This window comes from Choloepus didactylus, chromosome 8, assembly GCF_015220235.1.
Source record: "Choloepus didactylus isolate mChoDid1 chromosome 8, mChoDid1.pri, whole genome shotgun sequence".
Lineage (NCBI taxonomy): Eukaryota > Metazoa > Chordata > Mammalia > Pilosa > Megalonychidae > Choloepus > Choloepus didactylus.
Genome location: NC_051314.1, coordinates 26,367,045 through 26,385,902, shown reverse-complemented (window position 1 = coordinate 26,385,902; position 18,858 = coordinate 26,367,045). Strand labels below are relative to the sequence as shown.

Here is an 18,858-nt window from a genome sequence, read left to right as displayed (position 1 = left end):
AGCAAGTGCAAGGGTCCTGGGGTGTCATTGTGCGTGGTATGACAGAGGACCCTCCAGGAGGCCAGTGTGACTGGAGCAGAGTGAAGAAGACGGAGGGTAATAGGGCATGAGGCAGAGGAGCACCCAGGGACAGGCTGTGTCATGCCTTGTAGGTCATACCTGGGTTTTGGTTCTCACCCTGAGTGATAAAACAAGCTATGGGAGTAACTGGGCAGAGGAAAGACATCATTTGGTTCTTGTATTTTAAGAAGCAACTACAATGGGCAAAGGAAGACATACTACGGAGTGTCCAGCAATACTTTGGGTGAGAGAAGATGGTAACCAAGATTGACGAAGGTGTCTCCTGGAGGTGTAGGAAGGGCTTCTTAAAAATTTCATTGATCTCTTGTTAATGGGGCAGCAATAGCCCTGGTCAACCCTAGGTTTGGAGATTCACCAACTGGGATTAACAGGGAATCAGAATAATTTAGGAAAGTATGAGCAGCACCATTAAATTAAATAGAGGGAGTCAGAGATTATCCCCCACTGTATCCTGCAGGAGGAATTCTTGGACAAGTTCAAGCACTGGACTTTCAGAAGGATTCACATTTTGGAGTCTGTCTTTTGGGGTCCCACTCTTGATTCCTCTTAGAGTGTCCCTTTTATGATCTCTTGGTCTTCTCTCCATCTTCTCCCTCTTGTTGGGTTGTGTCTCCCCCACCTTTCCCTCCATGTAGTTGGGGTTTCCCTCAACTTGGAGGAGACCCCTCCTGGGAAGAACTGAGTACAGCAGCTTAGTCCAGCTGTGTTCAAGCCTTTAGAAAAAAGAGCTTTCTTTTCTTTGTGTTCTTCTTTGAAGATATTTTATTTTGCCACCAGAGTGATAAGATACTGAGGGTCATAAAGTCCCTGTGGCCTTTTCAGTCTGGCCTACTGATGAGTGACCATGAACTCAAGTGCCAGTCATGGGCACAGCACTCTGTCTAAACTGAATTTGAGACCCAATTGCATAATGAAGTTTACAAAGTGGGCTCTGTGTTGCCTTTCTCAAATATGCCCCAGCTATGAACTGTTCAGTGGCTAAAAACAGTGTCAGTTGTCTATTTGAGATTCTTCCATTAAATAATAGGTCATCAGACCTATGGAAAGTATAAGGACAAAAAGTGGAAACAACCTAAATGTTCACCAACAGGAAAATGGATAAAGTATAGTATATTCACACAACGTAATATAGAGAGAGGAGAACAAATGAGCAAATTATAGATGTCGATAAGAACAAATCTCAAAAACAATGTTAACAACCCTTCCCACAAAAAAAGAAAACTGCAGAACAATGGTTACAGGATGATTCCAAATTTATGAAGCTTAAAAGCTTGAGAAATGATACCATATATCACTAACGGATATCTCTGTAGCAAAAGAATTAAAATATGCACGGGAATAACATATATCAAGTTCAGGTTAATAGTTACCTCTGAGGAGGAGATCCATGGGGAAGGGATACCCTGCAGGCTTAGTTTTCTGCAATGTTCAATTTCTTAGGCAGAGAATGAGTTACATGGGTATTCTTTGTATCATCTTTATTTTTTGGTTAAAGAAATGGAAAAATCATCTGGATTGTAAGAAGTTTTGTTTTGTTTTGTTTTCCTTCAGTGAAACTCAAAACTACTCTTGTTTAAAGAAAGAAGGAATGTTCCTCGTGATTCACTCTTGATCCAGCCCTACTCACCAGGTCCAGGGGTCACAAGTAGGGACTTAAAGTACTAACTTTAGAGTGATAAACATTGTGTATCTGCCTGCATGTCCCTTCTGCCACCCTGCCCCTGTCTCTAGGAACACTGGGGTTGGTAGATGGTAAAGGATGTGAAAATTCTGTGACCTGACCACTCGCTTACACTTTCACCTGAAGTTGTTTGTTCCTTCACTCTGGAATTTGTTCCCCACCATCACCACCACCCCCACTTTTTCTTCCTTCTTCTGGTCAACCCCTTCAAGTTTCAGGGTAAACATACGTCTCCAAGAAATTTCTCCTGATCTCCTTTGCTTCAAATCTGCACTACGAACACTCATCCAAATTTGAGCTCCTCCTAGAACTTGTCATACTCCAGTGTAATCACCTGTTTCTGTGGAGTCTCTAAATTCTGTGAGGGCAGAGGCAGAGACTGACTTCTGGCTCACCGCAGGTGTCCCCAGAGCCTAATATGGGGTCTAATAACAGTAGGTACTCAAAATATATTAATTGGATGCAGACATGAGATTATATGAGCAGAAGGAGCAAATCCTCCATGCAGAGAAAGGACACAGGAAGGGATGTGACAAAGGTAAATTGTAACTTTTCCACTTGTTTCCAAAAGGTGAGTCTACTGTGAAAACGGCGGGTAAGCCCTGAAGCAATTTTTAGTTGTGTCTAGCCTCCGGCAGAGTGCTTAATCTGAACTTCTGTGTCTCCATCAACTAAATGTTTCTAATTCAGATGTCCAAGAAGGAAGAGACAGCCTCAGGGCACACTGGGAGCTCTGTGTATCTGCCTATTTGCTTATTCCTTTCCCTAGAGGATACATAGTAAGGGGATTAGTGGAGTGTTGGCAGAGCAAGGGGGACATTTTCTTTGTTACTTCCCCCTGTAGCTTGCTTCTAATTTCACAGCCCATGATTATGCCACTTGCAATAAAGACTCTTTGGGGATTATTTTCTTAATAAGCATGGGATATTAGCTAGTAAAGGCTAAAAATATAGAGAGCCACAGAAGATGTTAAATAAATGAGTAAAGAATCAAGAGCTAGAACAATCTACTGAGGGTAGAGGGATGTTTGCATGACAGCAGGTAGGGTTTGGAGGATATTCCTAATTATTTGTTCCCCAGGGGAACATCTGCTTCACTCCTCTCACCACTCAACACACAGAATCACAATGCATCTGCATCTCTTTTATAAAGAACAAACTTATTGTATTTCATTCTGAAGTAGTTACCAGCTGAAGTCTATGCAGCCACAGTCCCATTGGCAGGCAACGGTGTCCCTTAATGGGATGCTAACTTCAGTTCCAATCATCCAAGGAAAAGATGAACTAGCAGGCACAGATGCAAACTTGGCCAAGAGATGACAACTCTGCCCCATGCTCTGCAGACCTCACTTTTCCTGGAGGAGCCGGGGTGCCCTGCTATGTGCTCCTGGTGGCTCAGAGCTAAGAAATCTTCCACGACATGAATCAGGCCAGGATGCCTAGGAGGGCTAAGTTCACATTACTGTTACCATTTATTACTGTAAACATTTAATAAGGTTTGGTTAAATGCACCAGTTTTGTCTCTGCTATGCCATTGGGCATTGACAGAGGGTCTTTGTGGTAATGCTTGTCATGCACAGAGGTGAATGTAGCACGTAAGGGATTGGCAGGGTGCAGGTGATTCTCCCCATATGGAATGTTTCTCCCTCCCTTGCCAATCTTGGAAAAGCTGGATTTATTTTTATCTTTGTCTCTATTAAGGAAAGAGATGTTTATTTATACTATCATTTTTGCTTTGATTCTAACCTGTTTTTTGCTGGCTGTTTTGACAGCAGTAATACTTGAAATTAAGGCCTTCTAGCACCTCCTACAGTGGAGATGTTGCCTTGAAGGGATTTGAAATATGCCTCCATACAATTTCTACCCATTGCCCTTTTGCTTCTGAGGTTGTAGAAAATAAGTAAGATTCTACTTTCACGACAGCCCTTCAAATATCTGAATGAATCTGTTGTGTTCCCCACTGCAAGTCTTCCCTTCTTCAAGCCAAATAATTTCAATCCTTTAGCTATTTTTCACATAGCCTATAATTTAAGAGTCCCTGATGCTCCATGACCCTCTAAAGATATGGTACATAGAAATAGTGAGAACAAACATTTATTGGGCTCTTACTATGTGTCAGATGCTGTTCTAAGCACTTTACACGTTTTAATTCATTTAATTTTCACAGTAGCCCTATAATGTAGGCTTATTACTGCCTCCATTTTTAAAAATGATGAAATCAAGCCACAGAGTAGTTAAATAACTTTTCCAAGGTCATCTAGCTTGTAGGTGGGCAACTGGAATTTGAATCCCAATAGTTTGGCTCTAGATTGAACTCTTCAATACTTTTTATTTTCACTGCCCCTAACCTAGATTATAACTGATAGTCTGGAGTTCATAACTCTAAAACACCGTAAGTTCAGTGGAACAACAGTGCCCTGAAAGATATTGGTGGATCTGCTACAAGCAAGGTTCCATGGTCAATACGTTTAGGAAACGCTGAATGAAAATAATTGAATAGGCTTCCTTTCTGCAGGCCATCCTAAAGTCTTTAATATGTCCATGTGGACTATGGCTTTTGAAAATCTTAATAGAGAATTTTCCAAACATATTTACCCATGGAATTCTCTTCTACTAAAACATCTACTAATACATAGAGTTTGATAGAATATTGTTTAGGAAACACTGTCTTAAATCATAGTTTAGATTTCCTTCCTTCCTTCCTTCCTTCCTTTCTCCCTCCCTCCCTCCGTTCTTTCCTTCTTTCCTTTCTTATTGTTTCTGACCATTTATTTCCTTTGGCTTCATTTTATATGGTCCAGAAGTTTAATGTCAAATACACAATTTAGAGGTTTTACTTGTATTTTCATCTAACTCTCTCTTCTCCACCCCATGCATAAAAATGTCATGAGAGATGTAAATACACAGATACACTATGGCTACCCTAATTCCCCTTTCTGCCAAGCTACTTTGCTTCTTTTTAATGGTCCCACCCTGATTTTTGGCCATTACCATCTATCTGTAAGTGTTCATAAACTACATTAAGTAATTCATTCTAGGTTTTTTTTTGGAAAAAGTATTCTAAAAAATCAAGTCTTTTGACTCTCTCCACTCTACCACATTTTTCCCATTTCTGCACTTTCTCAAATTTCTGACAGGGGTTCATAGATTACATATGGAAGGGGTAAATGACCAATATTTTATGATAATCTCCTCTGAACTCAGAGTCATGCCTTGCATATTACGTAGCACTGAAATATCTCACAGGCCCTGCAGGTCTGGGTCAATAGCCCCACTATACAGATAAGGAAACAAAGACACACATTTATTAAATGACCTTCCAAGGTCAAGGGGCTCATGAGGGGCAGATCTGGGGTTAAAATCCCCAGTACAAAGTCTATGCTCCTTACATTCTTAGTATCACAACGTATGACTACTGGGGCGTTTGGAACAAAAGATACGAACCCATCTAAAGGTAAATAAGTCATCACTCCTCATAAAACCTCGGCCCCAGAGAGGTCTTCAGGAGGGCATCTAATTCACCCCTTGTAGGTAACAGATGGGTGATGGAGTGAGATAGCCTGTCCCAAACCCAGAGCCCTGAGAAGTAGAGCGAGTACCAGAACACAGATGTGCTTTTCTTGGCTCTCAATACCTTGCTCCAACATGTCCAGTTTGAAGATCACTCTCTTTAAAAACAGAGACTTACAAAATGATTATTTGGGTGTTCTGCTTTCTCATAAACAACTGGTTTCTCTCTGACAAAAATGATAAGCCTGAGGGTTTTAGAATTACAGAGCCAGGTCAAATTCTGAGGTTTTACCACATTAAGTGTCTGACTCGGGCAAACTATGGAGTTCTCTGAGCTTTCAATTCCTCATCTCTAAAATGGATATACTATCTCCACCCCCCCCCCCCCCACACACACACACCCCTAGGATTCTGCTGGGTTATATATGGTTGAATTCACGAAAAGTGGGGAGAACAGACCCATGCACAGCAGGAGCTCCGGCAGCGCTTCTCATTCTTGACTGGGCATCAGAGTCACCAGGAGAGGGTTTTTAAAAAAGGATACACCAAAATCCAAGTACAAACAGTAATCCAAAACCCATAAAAGAAATGACTGAAAATGCTGACTATATCAGAATTTAAAATTGCAGTATGGCAAACAATACCAAAATAAAATAAATCACTTTGGGGAAAAATAATTCCACATATGTAACAGCATCCAGATTATACAGAATGTCAAGAAATGAGTAAAAAAGATGGATGCAATTAAAAAAAGCTTAAAGAGTATGAATGGGCAATTTACAAAATAAGAAACTTCTGTGTCATGAAATATAAAAAGAAACCTCATCTCACCAATAATCAGGAAAACAAAAACTAAAACAATAAATTACCATGTGTTACCCACTGGATTGTCAAAGATTAAAAAGCAACAATAAGCAAATATTCTTAAGAGTACAGAGAAAAGACTGTTCCCACACTGAACCAGTGGAAGTATAAATTGTTACATGATACTTGGAGAACGATTTAGTCATTTCTATTAAAACTGAAAATGCCTGTATCCTAGTACCCTAAGACTATCAATTCCACTTCTTGGTATCTACTCTAGAGAAATGTTTGCACCTTACATACAAAAAAAAAAAAAAAAAAAAAAAAGAACAAAGATAAGTACTACAGAATGTTCCATTACTGAAGAAAAGAGAAAACATGAATGCCAAAAACAGGGGGATGAATAAATAAAATATAATACACGTATATTAAGGACCACTCTTCAGGAGTTAAGACTTCAAGAGTTATAAACTTGATCTTTATCAGCAAGCATATATTTCAAAAACATTACATTTAGAGAAAAAATACAATAATCCTTACTGATTGCCTAATATGTAACTATTCTGAGGGTTTCACATGTAGGAAATCCTTTAATGCTCAGAACGACCCCTTGAGGAGGGTGCTGTTTGCTATTTTTCCCATTTTACAGATGAGGGAAATGATGCTCTGAGAAGTCAAGTGACTCTCCCAAAGCTACAGCCTCGGCAGGTGGCAGGGCAGGACTCTAACTGGTCAGTCTGTATCCCCGCTCTTCAGCATTGACTTAGAGTGTGCACAGCATGATACCTGTCAATATCAATATTATTTTTAACGTACTGGCAGGAAATATATTAAGCTCACAATAATGTTGCTTTAGCCAGGAAGTTTATGGAATTGTCAAGAATGAGGGAAAATCAGACAGGACTTTGGCTTTATCTTTAATGTTCTAATTTTCTGAAACAGCATAACCATACATGAAAAAAATGAAAGTCAGTAAGTCAAAATGTTATTGGTGGCCGATTCTGAATGGTGGGAATAGGGGTAGGTATTTCCCTTGTACTTTTCTTCATTTTCTCAATTGGAAAGAAAGAATTCCTGTTGACATATCCCCCTCCCAGAGAATCTGATTTAAAAGGCCTGGGATGGGGTCAGGTTATTTTCATCTTTTAAAAGCCCCACAGGTGATTTAAATGTGCAGGGACACCTGTATTTGACAGAGTTGTCTGGGCATAATAGAAAGGTCATGGGTTTCAGAACCTGAGAGTCCAGAGTTCAATCCTGCCTCCACCACTTTAGCTGTGTGATCTTGAGCAAGTTACTCAACCTCTCAGAACCTCGGTTCCCTCATCTGTAGAGTGAGAGCAATACCTTCTCTATCAAGTTTAAGGAGGATTAAATCAACATCACACTTGCCTGGCTTATCACACAACATGGTTCTACAACTACCAGATTTTATGTCCCTTTCTCAGTACTTTGAATGATTAGGACTTGACTTCACATTTTTCCAGGCTTCGAACAAGGGCAGAAGGTATGTGGCCTATGTAATTTCTAAGGCAACTTCTGAAACACACTGGGAAAAATATCAACACACACTAAAAACAACCTTCCACCAATCATCCAATACCGTGACCTCAGTTTCCTCCTCTGTGAAAGGATTATAACAATACCACTTATGCCCTGGGATGGTTGAGGTTTTGGATGACGCTGTCAACAGTTCTCTCTCTCTCTCTCTCTCTCTCTCTCTCTCTCTCTCTATCTCTCTCTCACACACACAAACACACACACACACACACACACACACACACACACACAGAAAGAGAGATAGAGAGAGAGAGAGAGAGAGAGAAATGCACATCCCTCTTGGGGACCTCGTTGTGTCGGGTAATTTAGTTACTGGTGGTTTATTTATTAGGTTGAAAACATTCTGTTCATTTACTATTATTTAATCTATTAACTCTGATTTAGGCCTAAAGGGCAACCTCTCAAGGAGAAAATGTCTAATAGAAAGGCTAAAACATTGCATTAGAGCATTTTACAGATGTTTTCTTTCTCATAAACAGTTTGTCACTCAGAAGTATTTGTCTCTCTTTTCCACATAGATTGATTGCTTTAACTCAGGCAGACTCGTTTCCCTTTGGATAACCAGAATTAGTTTTATTTAAAACCTTCAGAGTGAAAATTCATTGGCTCAAACATAATCCTTCTTTTGCAAATCCAGGGCAGGAGAGCAAAAATATCGTAAGTTCCTTAGTTCATATTTAAATTTACACCAAAGGTAAAGATAGATGATAAAGACTGGGACTGTATAACGTGGCAAAAACTGGAGTGGCCAATGACTGTTACTAAATACACAAATATAAAAATGTTTTTGCATGTGGGAAAGCAAATGAATGTCAACCATGTAGAGAGTTGAAAAAGGGATGGTATTCAGGGAAAAACATAATCAAAGCAAACTGGAGTCTATGGTCAACAGTAACATTGTAATACACATCCATTAAATGTAACAAAGGCAATATGCCAATGCTAAACGTATATGAGAGGAGGATATAGGGGAGGAATATGGGATTCTTGGTAGTGGTGTTATTTGGTGTCCTTACTAGCATATTGTATCATATGACATGTTATTTTTCTTTTTATCATTTCTTTTTCTTATTGCTAAAAAAAAATTTTTTTTCTTGTAGTAATCAATATGTTCAAGTGCTGATTGTGGTTATAAATGTACAACTTCATGATGATACCACAAACAACTGATTGTACACTGTGGATAAATGTATGGTATGTGAATATAACTCTATAAAATTGTAGGAAAATATATATATAGGAGTAAAAGTGTTGGAGAAAACATGGTGAGAGGGATGTACCTATCTACCTGTTGAGGAGCAGGTAGAATGGTGCAGCCTTTCTGAAGGTCAGTGTGGTTGTTCCACAAAAAGTTAAGTATGTGGGGACCAAAAGGTCCTGCAACCTCATTATGGGGTATGTCATTTGAAGATCTGAGAGCAGAGACATGAATGAACATTTGCAAACTGGTGTTCATGGAGTCAGTAATCATGATTTGCAAAGGGTGCAATGACCTAAGGGTACATTGACTGAAGAATGGAATGGTGTACTGTGGTGTATGCATACAATGGAACACTGAGCAACTGCAAGAAGGAGTGAAGCTGTGAGACACACAATGAGGTGAATGGATCCTGTACACAGTATTTGAGTGAAGTACACCAGAAATAAAGGCAAACACTTTAATGCCTCACCAATATGGACTAACTACAATGTGTAAACTCAGAATTGAATCTTAGAACATAGCCTAACGTGGACATAATAATTGTAATAGTCCCTAGATTGTAAGCTCTTATAGCAGTTAACTCTATCCCTGAATTGTAATGCCTATCTCTAAACTTTGAGATGCTGATCCCCTAGCGTATAACCTGATTGGTCTCTGGAACAATGCATATCTCTGAGACACCTGAAACTCAGAGCTAGAGCTCGGCAGATATGAATGTCAGTATTAGTGCATACAGCCACTGTCAAAAAAAAAAAAAAAGCTGAAAAAGAGCCCAGACTTCAATTAGTGATATGAATGAAGCAGGTCTGGTTAAGACCAGGGCAAGCCAGGCCATAAGGTAAAGGTTGAAACTGACTGTGTTTTAAAACTTCAAGTTCCATATGAGACCAAGGGAAGAGATATCTATTTGGTACAGGATCTAAATTTTCTAAACGGTACAACTCTGCACTCGATTTGTTGAAACACCACAATTGCATGGAACTTTGAATAGGAAGTGAGATACGGTAGGTTAGTATAGGCTGGAGTGAGATAGTGACACATCCCAGAGTAATTAGGGCAGATAATAAAAAATATATTTACAGCCTCCTCCTCCCCAGCCCCGAGGATCTGGGGGAAGGTGCGGATGTGTTGGACATCCTCACCTGGACTGGTATTGATGTTGTCACAAACATTGGGACTGGCGGTTTGCTGTGCTGAGCCCTCGATCGTGGGACTTGCCCTTATGAAGCTCGTTACCGCAAAGGAGAGGCTAAACTTGCATATAATTGTGCCTAAGAGTCTCCCCCTGAGTACCTCTTTGTTGCTCAGATGTGGCCCTCTCTCTCCCTAGCTGAGCCATCTCGACAGGTGAACTCGCTGCCCTCTCCGCTACGTGGGATCTGACTCCCAGGGTTGTAAATCTCCCTGGCAATGCAGAATATGACTCCCGGGGATGAATGTGGACCCAGCATCGTGGGACTGAGAGTATCTTCTTGACCAAAAGGGGGATGCAAAATGAGACAAAATAGTTTCAGTGACTAAGAGATTTCAAATGGAGTCAAGAGGTCACTCTGGTGGACATTCTAACATGTCTTAGGTTTTAATGTATTGGAATAGCGAGAAGTAAATACCTGAAACTACCAAACTCCAATCCAGCAGTCTGGACTCCTGAAGACAATTATATAATAATGTAGATTAGAAGGGGTGACAGTGTGATTGTGAAGACCTTGTGGATCACACCCGCTTTATCTAGTGTATGGATGAGTAGAAACATGGGGATAAAAACTAAAGGACAAATGGGGTGGGATGGGGGAATGGTTTGGGAGTTCTTTTTTCACTTTTATTTTGTATTCTTGTTCTGGTTCTTTCTGATGTAAGAAAAATGTTCAGAGATAGATTGTGGTGATGAACGCATAACTATGTTATCATACTGTGGACAGTGGATTGTATACCATGGATGATTGTATGGTGTGTGAATGTATTTTAATAAAACTGAATTTAATTAAAAAAAAAAAAAACAGTTACAGTCCTACTGGGTTCTGGAATAAAATATATAAAGATTTTATGTTCAGGTAGCTCACAAACAAGCAGAAAGATAGACTTGCCAACTTAATTGTAATTTAATGTCTGGGATTATCATAAATTTAACCAGATATGTACTTGAGATACAAAAGATAATGTTCACCAAGTTTGGGGACCAAACTATAAGCATGATTAGTTTAGACCTATAAATTTGCTTCTTTCAGACATTGTGTAAACAGAATTATGGGCAAAGTAAAAGGAATGAAAAATAAATCTTTTACTCACTTAAAAAAAAAAAAAAGGAGATCCAAAGTAAAATAAGCTTGGAAAATAATACATACTGCCTTTCCCAGTTAGAATATCCTAGTACACATTGGGGTTTTATAGGCGCTGAGAAGACCTACAATAAAGAAATCAGATAAAATGATATAACCTTGAGTTTTCCAAACTTGCTTTATTGTGGCCCCTTTACTTATAAGATATCTATCAACGGTTTGATGAACATTAGCTGTTTCCTAGAACACAGTTTGGAGTTAAACTGCTTGAAGTATGGGATTGTGCCTTATTATTTTATGACTAGACATAGAAAATAATCAAGATAAATTTGGCAAATGAAAGAAATAATGGTGTTTTAAATCATCATTTATTTACACTTTTACTATGATCATATGTAACACATGGACATTTGTTGCTTTACAAAGCACATGTCCTCATCAGGAAAACCCTGTTGAAGTTGGCAAGGCAGGTATTTTCAGTATCATTTACAAATGGAGAAACCTTGTCTCAGAGAGGTTGAAAAACTTAATTAAGGTCACACAGCTGAATAATGTAAGAGCCTGAGCTGAAAATCAACTCTTCCAATTCCAGATCCCGTCTTCTTTTCGCTGCATCTAGCCAGAAAATAACATAGAGATTTGCTGTGCCATTATGTGAAGCAAAAATGAATAAATCTCTTACCTCAAATAAGCGCAAGACTTTGGCCAGTGCACCAACTTCTTCCTTGAGCGAGAAGATCAGGGATATGGCATCATTTTGATTAGAGTTGTCTTCAATATAGCTAGTTTCCTACAAGATAGATGGATAGATTTAGTTAAAATGTTTCCATAGCTTAGCAATTCCTTCCCACAAGATCACCAATATAGAGTCAACCTTCTAGGTAAGCCTTGTAATACAATGAAATATATTTATTCTATGCACAAGCATATAGTGTTGATGGAAAATAAGTGAGTCAAGGGCAGTGAAATTATCTGTGATATTCCTAGGTCAGATTTCAATTTTAGGAAGCTGAATTATTCATGTATACTGCCAGTCAACCCTATAAATTCAACACCTTTTATTGAGCACCTACCAAGTGCCAAGCCCTATTAGGGCTCTGAGACATACGAAGATGAGTAAAACAATGCCCCATCCACAAGGAGCTGACAAACTGTCTTAAAAGTCACACATAGAACAAACCAGATAAATAGAGAAAGATCATTATAGGGGCTACTATATAGTTCAAAAAATGTCCTGGATTGAAATTACTGAAAGCACATTCTCTGACCACAATGAAATACAATTAGAAGTCAATAACCATCAGAGACTTAGAAAATTCACAAACACCTGGAGGTTAAACAACACACACCTAAAATAAATGGTTTATAATGTAGAATGTAAGGGAACTAGCTATAGAGAGCAATTGGTAAAGGGGGAACGATAAACCAATAAGAACAGATAAGCTATCGTGGGTGAGTTTAACGTTCTCGGAATGTCCAGGAATGACTATGGTTTGTTAATTTCTGGTGGGTGTGGTGGGAACAAGTTCACAGAAATGTTGCTATATTGGGTTATTTTCTTGGGATAGAGTAGGAACATGTTGGACTCCCTTGTTAGGGTTTATTTGAAATGTTTTTATTTTATTGTATGTGTGTTTTTTAATTTTTTTTTTTTTGATACAGTTGATTTAAAAAAAAAGAGTTAATTGGAAAAAAAAAATGAAAAAATATGCAGAGCCCCCTTGAGGAGCTGGTGGAAAATTCAGGGGTACTGGGCCTCCCCACCTTGATGATTGCTAATGTGCTCACAGACACAGGGGACTGGTGGTTTGATGGGCTAAGCCCTCTACCGCAGGATTGCCCTTGGGAAGACTGTTGCTGCAAAGGAGAGGCTAGGCCTCCCTACAATTAAGCCTAAGAGCCTCCTCCTGAATGCCTCTTTGTTGCTAAGATGTGGCCCTCTCCCTCTAGCTAAGTCAACTTGGCAGGTGAAATCACTGCCTTCTCCCCTACATGGGATCTGACACCCAGGGGAGTGAGTTCCCTTGGCAACATGGAATATGACTCCTGGGGAGGAATCTAGACCCGGCATCGTGGGATGGAGAACATCTTCTTGACCAAAAGGGGGATGTGAAAGGAAATGAAATAAGCTTCAGTGGCAGAGAGATTCCAAAAGGAGCCGAGAGGTCACTCTGGTGGGCACTCTTACGCACAATATAGACAACCCTTTTTAGGTTCTAATGAATTGGAATAGCTGGCAGTAAATACCTGAAACTATCAAACTACAACCCAGAACCCATGAATCTTGAACACGATTTTATAAAAATGTAGCTTATGAGGGGTGACAATGTGATTGGGAAAGCCATATGGACCACACTCCCCTTTATCTAGTTTTATGGATGGATGAGTAGAAAAATGTGGGAAGGAAAAAAAAGAAGGAGAAAAAGGCACCCAGTGTTCTTTTTTACTTTAATTGTTCTTTTTCACTTTAATTTTTGTTATTATTTGTGTGTGTGTGGTAATGAAAATGTCAAAAATTAATTTTGGTGATGAATGCAAGCTATATAATGGTAGTGTAAACAATTGAATGTACACTTTGTTTTGTATGACTGCATGGTATGTGAATATATCTCAATAAATATGAATTTTAAAAAAAAGTGTCCTGGAAAAACCTTGAGAAATGCAGTATGAAAGTACTAAATACAGAATGCACATGAGGTTTTTTTTCTAACCATGACCAAGTGTGTTTTATTTCAGGTATGCAAGAGTGGTTCAACACAAGAAAATCAATTAATATAATACACCACATTAATGAATCAAAAGGAAAAAAAACTGAAAAAAAGTGATCATATCAATTGATGCAGAAAAGGCATTTGACAAAATCCAGCATACTTTCCTTTTTTTGCTATTGAATTGTAAAGTTTATTATTACTATACTTCATATACATTCAAATTAAAATCAAATGTGATATATAGAGATAATATAGAAAAATTTCACTTATAAAATCAATAAACAGGTAAACAAACCTTGTCTTGAAAAATAGTTTGAACATTTCAATTTGAGTACAAATGCAGTCCCTTTTTTCCCCTGTGATTTTTATTGAGATATATAATATACCATATAATTATCCACAGTGTACAATTGTTCACAGTATCATAATATTGTTGTGCTTTCATTAGCACAATTAGCCCTTGAACACATTCAATATTCCAAAAAAATATATAAAAATAAGAATAAAAATAGAAGTAAAAAAGAACACCCAAAACATCCACACACACCCAGTCCTCCTATTATTAATTTACTTTTTGTCCCTATTTTCTTACTCATCTGTCCACACACAGGATAAAGGGAGTGTGAGCCACAAGGTTTTCACAATCATACGGTCACACCATATAAGGTATATAGTTATTCAAATGTCTTCAAGAATCAAGGCTACTGGATTGCAGTTCAAGTTTCAGGTATTTCCTTCTAGCAGTTCCAATACACTAAAAACTAAAAAGGGATATCTCTACAACCCATAAGAATAACCTCCAGAGTGACCTCTCAACTCTATTTGAAATCTCTCAGCCACTGAAACTTTATTTTATTTCTCTTCCCCCTTTTGGTCAAGAAGACTTTCTCAACCACACGATGCCGGAACCAGGCTCGTCCCTGGGAGTCATGTCCCAGTTGCCAAAGAGATTTACACCCCTGAAAGTCAGCACATAGGCTTTTGAGTTAAAGACCTGCTCGAAATCCTCTCTCTTCCTTTACCAACTGGACCACTTTGGGCAAATCACTTAGCCTTCTTAGTTCCCTCTTCTGTAAAATAATCCTGATAATAAGCACCATCAAAACAGAAACTGGGTGATGAAAAAAGAAAAGAATAGAAATGTTTTAAATAAAAAATCAAGAGTAAATAGAAATGATGGAAATATAACTACACAAGAATGACTTCTTGGCTTTCAGCAAAGCTCTCAGGGAAGCATTGATTTGTTCCCATATGCTAGGATCTGAGGTGGCCATTTGTTGGAAAAAAAGTCACAAAATATATAAAAGTACACAAATAACTTCTCAGAAGATGGATGCCTTAAATTAAATAGTGAGAATGTAAAATATCTAACACTCCTACATGGATGTACCAGCAATCTAAAGCAGGATTTAGGTTTGGCATTCCAGGAAGGGTTTGCCAAAACATTTGTCAAAGTTTTAAAGTAATTTGCAAAATTCTATGTATGCTCACAAGTAAACAGTATGTGTCTAAAACCAGGAAGAAAAAAATGCACAAAACAATTGCTTTCTTGTAAGCAAGTTAATGAAATTAGTGGAATGGATGTTACATCATCTCAGTGAGAGAAGGCTCTGTTGGGCAGTCTCTATCAGTGGCTCAAAACAATAAGCCCTGCATTAATACTGACGACCCTTGGACAAAATTCTTTGAATTCAGAAAATCCATATTTTCCCAGAACCTTGCAGGAAATAGGGCTGTAGGGGAAGAATCAAAATTATCAGCAAGTGTGATTCCAGGGATCCCCAACTGAATTGGAAGATTGAACTGTTACATACCCCTATTTGTGTCATAATGTTATTTTTCTACAAAAATAATTGTTAAGTCTACCATTTATTAAGAGCCTATTATTTCCTAAGCACTATAATAAACACTTGATTTGGACTATCTCATTTAATTTCTATGACAACCCCAGAAGTTCAGTTTTATTATCCACCCAGCCACTCCTTGTATTGATGACAAAATTAAGACTTAGAGAGGGGTTAAGTAACTGACCCAAAGCTACCCAGTTAGCAATGGAGCCAGGATCTGAGCCCATGTCATCGGACCCCAACACTCAGCCGTATTGTCTATGATCTATCACACACCCTACTCCCCTTTTTCCTCTCTGAAACCCTGCCAGAGTAGCGCAGATCAGTCTCTGACTTTAGTCTTCTTCCTTCCAGAAAAAAACTGAGCCCTTAGTCTATTTGGGTTTCCTTGAAATGACAAAGGATTTCCCTGTTTCTAGTTTACTTGGCAACATTCTCTCTTTCCGTTGGAAAAATAACATATTCCACATACACCTCAACAGATGCCACCTGTGACTAGGGGCGATTTGGACTCAAATGCACCCATGCTTGAAAGTCAGTCACCTTCTCAACCCTGTGCCTGTCCAATCACCAAATCTAATCCAATCTTCTCAAAAAGGTGACTCTTACCTTTCTTATGTTCCCACTGCCACCACTCAAGTCCAGTTCAGTAATCTGTGTTGATCTAGCATTAACAGAGTTTTGATCATGTAAGTCTACTCAAAATTCTTTGAAGGCTCCCCACTGTCATCAGGATAAAATATCTCTTACTGATACTCAGGGGTCTCCTTGGGACCTCACCTCTAAGGTCCATCCACAACAGGAGCCTCCCTTTCAGCCACACTGGTTTCCTCCTTGCCTTTTCAAATCCCCAGTAGAATAAATGATCTGCATTTCACTTTTCAAATATCTCACTCTTCCTCAAAGGCCCTCTTGGGTCTCAGTTCTCTCAGAAAACCTTCATACTCTTCAGTCTAGGCAAATAATCATTCCTGTATCTATGTATTCCATTTGGCTTCTGAAGTCCACATGGGACTTGATAATCATTGACTCACAGAGCTAGACATGCTTAGAAATCATCTAGTTCAACCCCCTCATTTTACAGATTGGGAACCTAAGGGCCAACAAAGAGGTAATAACTTGCCTGAGGTCAACAGGTACTGGATAGCAGGTCAAGAATTCAGGCTCCTAAATATTAGTTATTCCATTCAATTCTCTCTGCTATGGACATAATGTGGTAACCAAGGCCCTATTACTTTCATAGGAGGGGATTTATTTTGCCAAATCAACAGTTGCTCAATACCACTCCTAACACCCTACATTTTACCCATGATCCTTTGCTTTCTCCACTCTCCTCATACACTTTCTAAGTCAGTACTTCTCAAAGAGTGCTCTTTGGATCTCCACTCAAAAATTACCTGGGATTCCTCATTAAAATTCAGACTACTGGGACCCACCCAAACCTATCAAATCAGAATCTTTGGGATGGGTCCTTATAATGTGCATTTCCATAAACATCCCAGATGATACTCATCCACAGCAAATTTTGAGAACCACTAATAAATAAACAACCTATTTTTAAAATTATGATTTTTTTCGAAACAGGACTGAAAAACGCACATTTACCAAATAATAAGGCACTACTCTTTGTTGGCATTACTATTAATTATACAATCTGCCATTGACTGATTAGCCACTATGTGCCAGGAACCATACTTTGTACTTTTCATGGTTAATAAAATCATCATTGGTAACAACTATCACTGTTCTAAAGGTTTACATGTAATAACTCATTTAGTCCTCACAATAACCCCATGAGATGGGTTCTGTTATTCCTCTTTTTAACAAATGAGGAGATAGAGCCAGCAAGTTTAAGTGACTTGCCCAAGGACACACAGCTAATGAGTTGCAGAGCTTGAGCTTAAACCCAGGTCCAACAATTCCAAAGCCCCTATTCTACATCCAGTTGCAAACCCAAATGAGGCAATAACTCCACCTTTTGAAAGCCTGAGGGGTTTTAAATGAAAGGAAACAATGGAAGTTTGTCAAATAGTGTGGCCTTGGGTGGATTCCAGTTTTGCTACACAGTACGGTGTTGATTCAGCCAGTTATGGGCCCTTGGACAACGTTTTTCTAGAATACATTTTGATTGGCTCACAATCTATACCTCAATTTGTTTGCACCAATATGTGAGTTGACTTACAAACATGTGCATACCTAGGATGGGTAAAACATAGAGAAAAGGAGTTCAGAAACTATATAGAAAAAAATATGGCAGAGAGAAAGAACTTTTCTAGGAACCAGGAAGGAAAGAATTTTGATCATTGAGCAATACATTTAACAGTAGAAATCATACTCCTTGGTTGTGTCTAACAAATGCATTGTTACCTTTGGAAAAGAGCAGTTCTCAAAATTAAGAGCAATGCACTTTGGCAAATATATTCCAGGGGCACAGATTTTCAAGCTTAGTGTTTTGGGAGAGCATGGTAGGAGGTATGTATTTGCATGTGTGTTTGTACACATACCTATAGTGTAAGACTACAGAAAACAAGATGCAGACATCCTGCCATGGACACCTCATACTTACATATTCCAGGATTTATCTACAGGAGAAAGCCATAGCAGAGGAGTATGCACAACTGTTGGAATCAGATCTGGGTTTGAATGCTGGCTTCACTGTTTATACTGTGATATCTGAGTTTCCCTCATCTTCTGTCCCATTACCCTGCCCTATTTTTCTTCACAGCACTTATGTTTATGTGAAATTATATTATATGTTCATTTTGTTAATTTTTTATTGTCTCTCTTCTTCACTAGAATGCAAGTTTCACCAGGGCAGAAACTTAGATGTATTCTGGGCTATGCCTGGCACCTAATAGGTGCTCTGTAAATCTTTTTCGCATGAATGAATGAGCCATACCTCTCTTGCAGGATTCTTGTGCATGTCAGGTGTGTAAAGAACTTGACATATCATATATGCTCAACAGATGGTAGGTCCTTTCCACAGTCTGCCTTATATCAGAATTGCATCCAGTGTGTGCTGTTTATCTGGGTCAGGAGCTTCAAGAAAGCATATACTGTGTCTTTTTTGCAGAATACCAGAGCTGGAAGGAATCTTAAAGATCATTCTAGTCCAATGCCTATTTTATGGATACCAAACTAAAACTCATCACCCCAATTGACTTCCCTGATATAAGTAGAAAAAATGA

The 18,858-nt window shown here is 38.8% G+C and overlaps 1 protein-coding gene across 1 annotated transcript in view; it reads right to left on the bottom strand.

The window, feature by feature from the left end:
- The window catches only part of PAH (phenylalanine hydroxylase), a 99,931-nt gene that overhangs the window by 79,296 nt on the left and 1,777 nt on the right, over nucleotides 1-18,858 (bottom strand). The window contains exon 2 of the mRNA XM_037846112.1: nucleotides 11,795-11,902. Within this exon, the coding sequence (XP_037702040.1) occupies nucleotides 11,795-11,902 (108 nt within the window). The remainder of the gene's footprint in view (nucleotides 1-11,794; nucleotides 11,903-18,858) is intronic.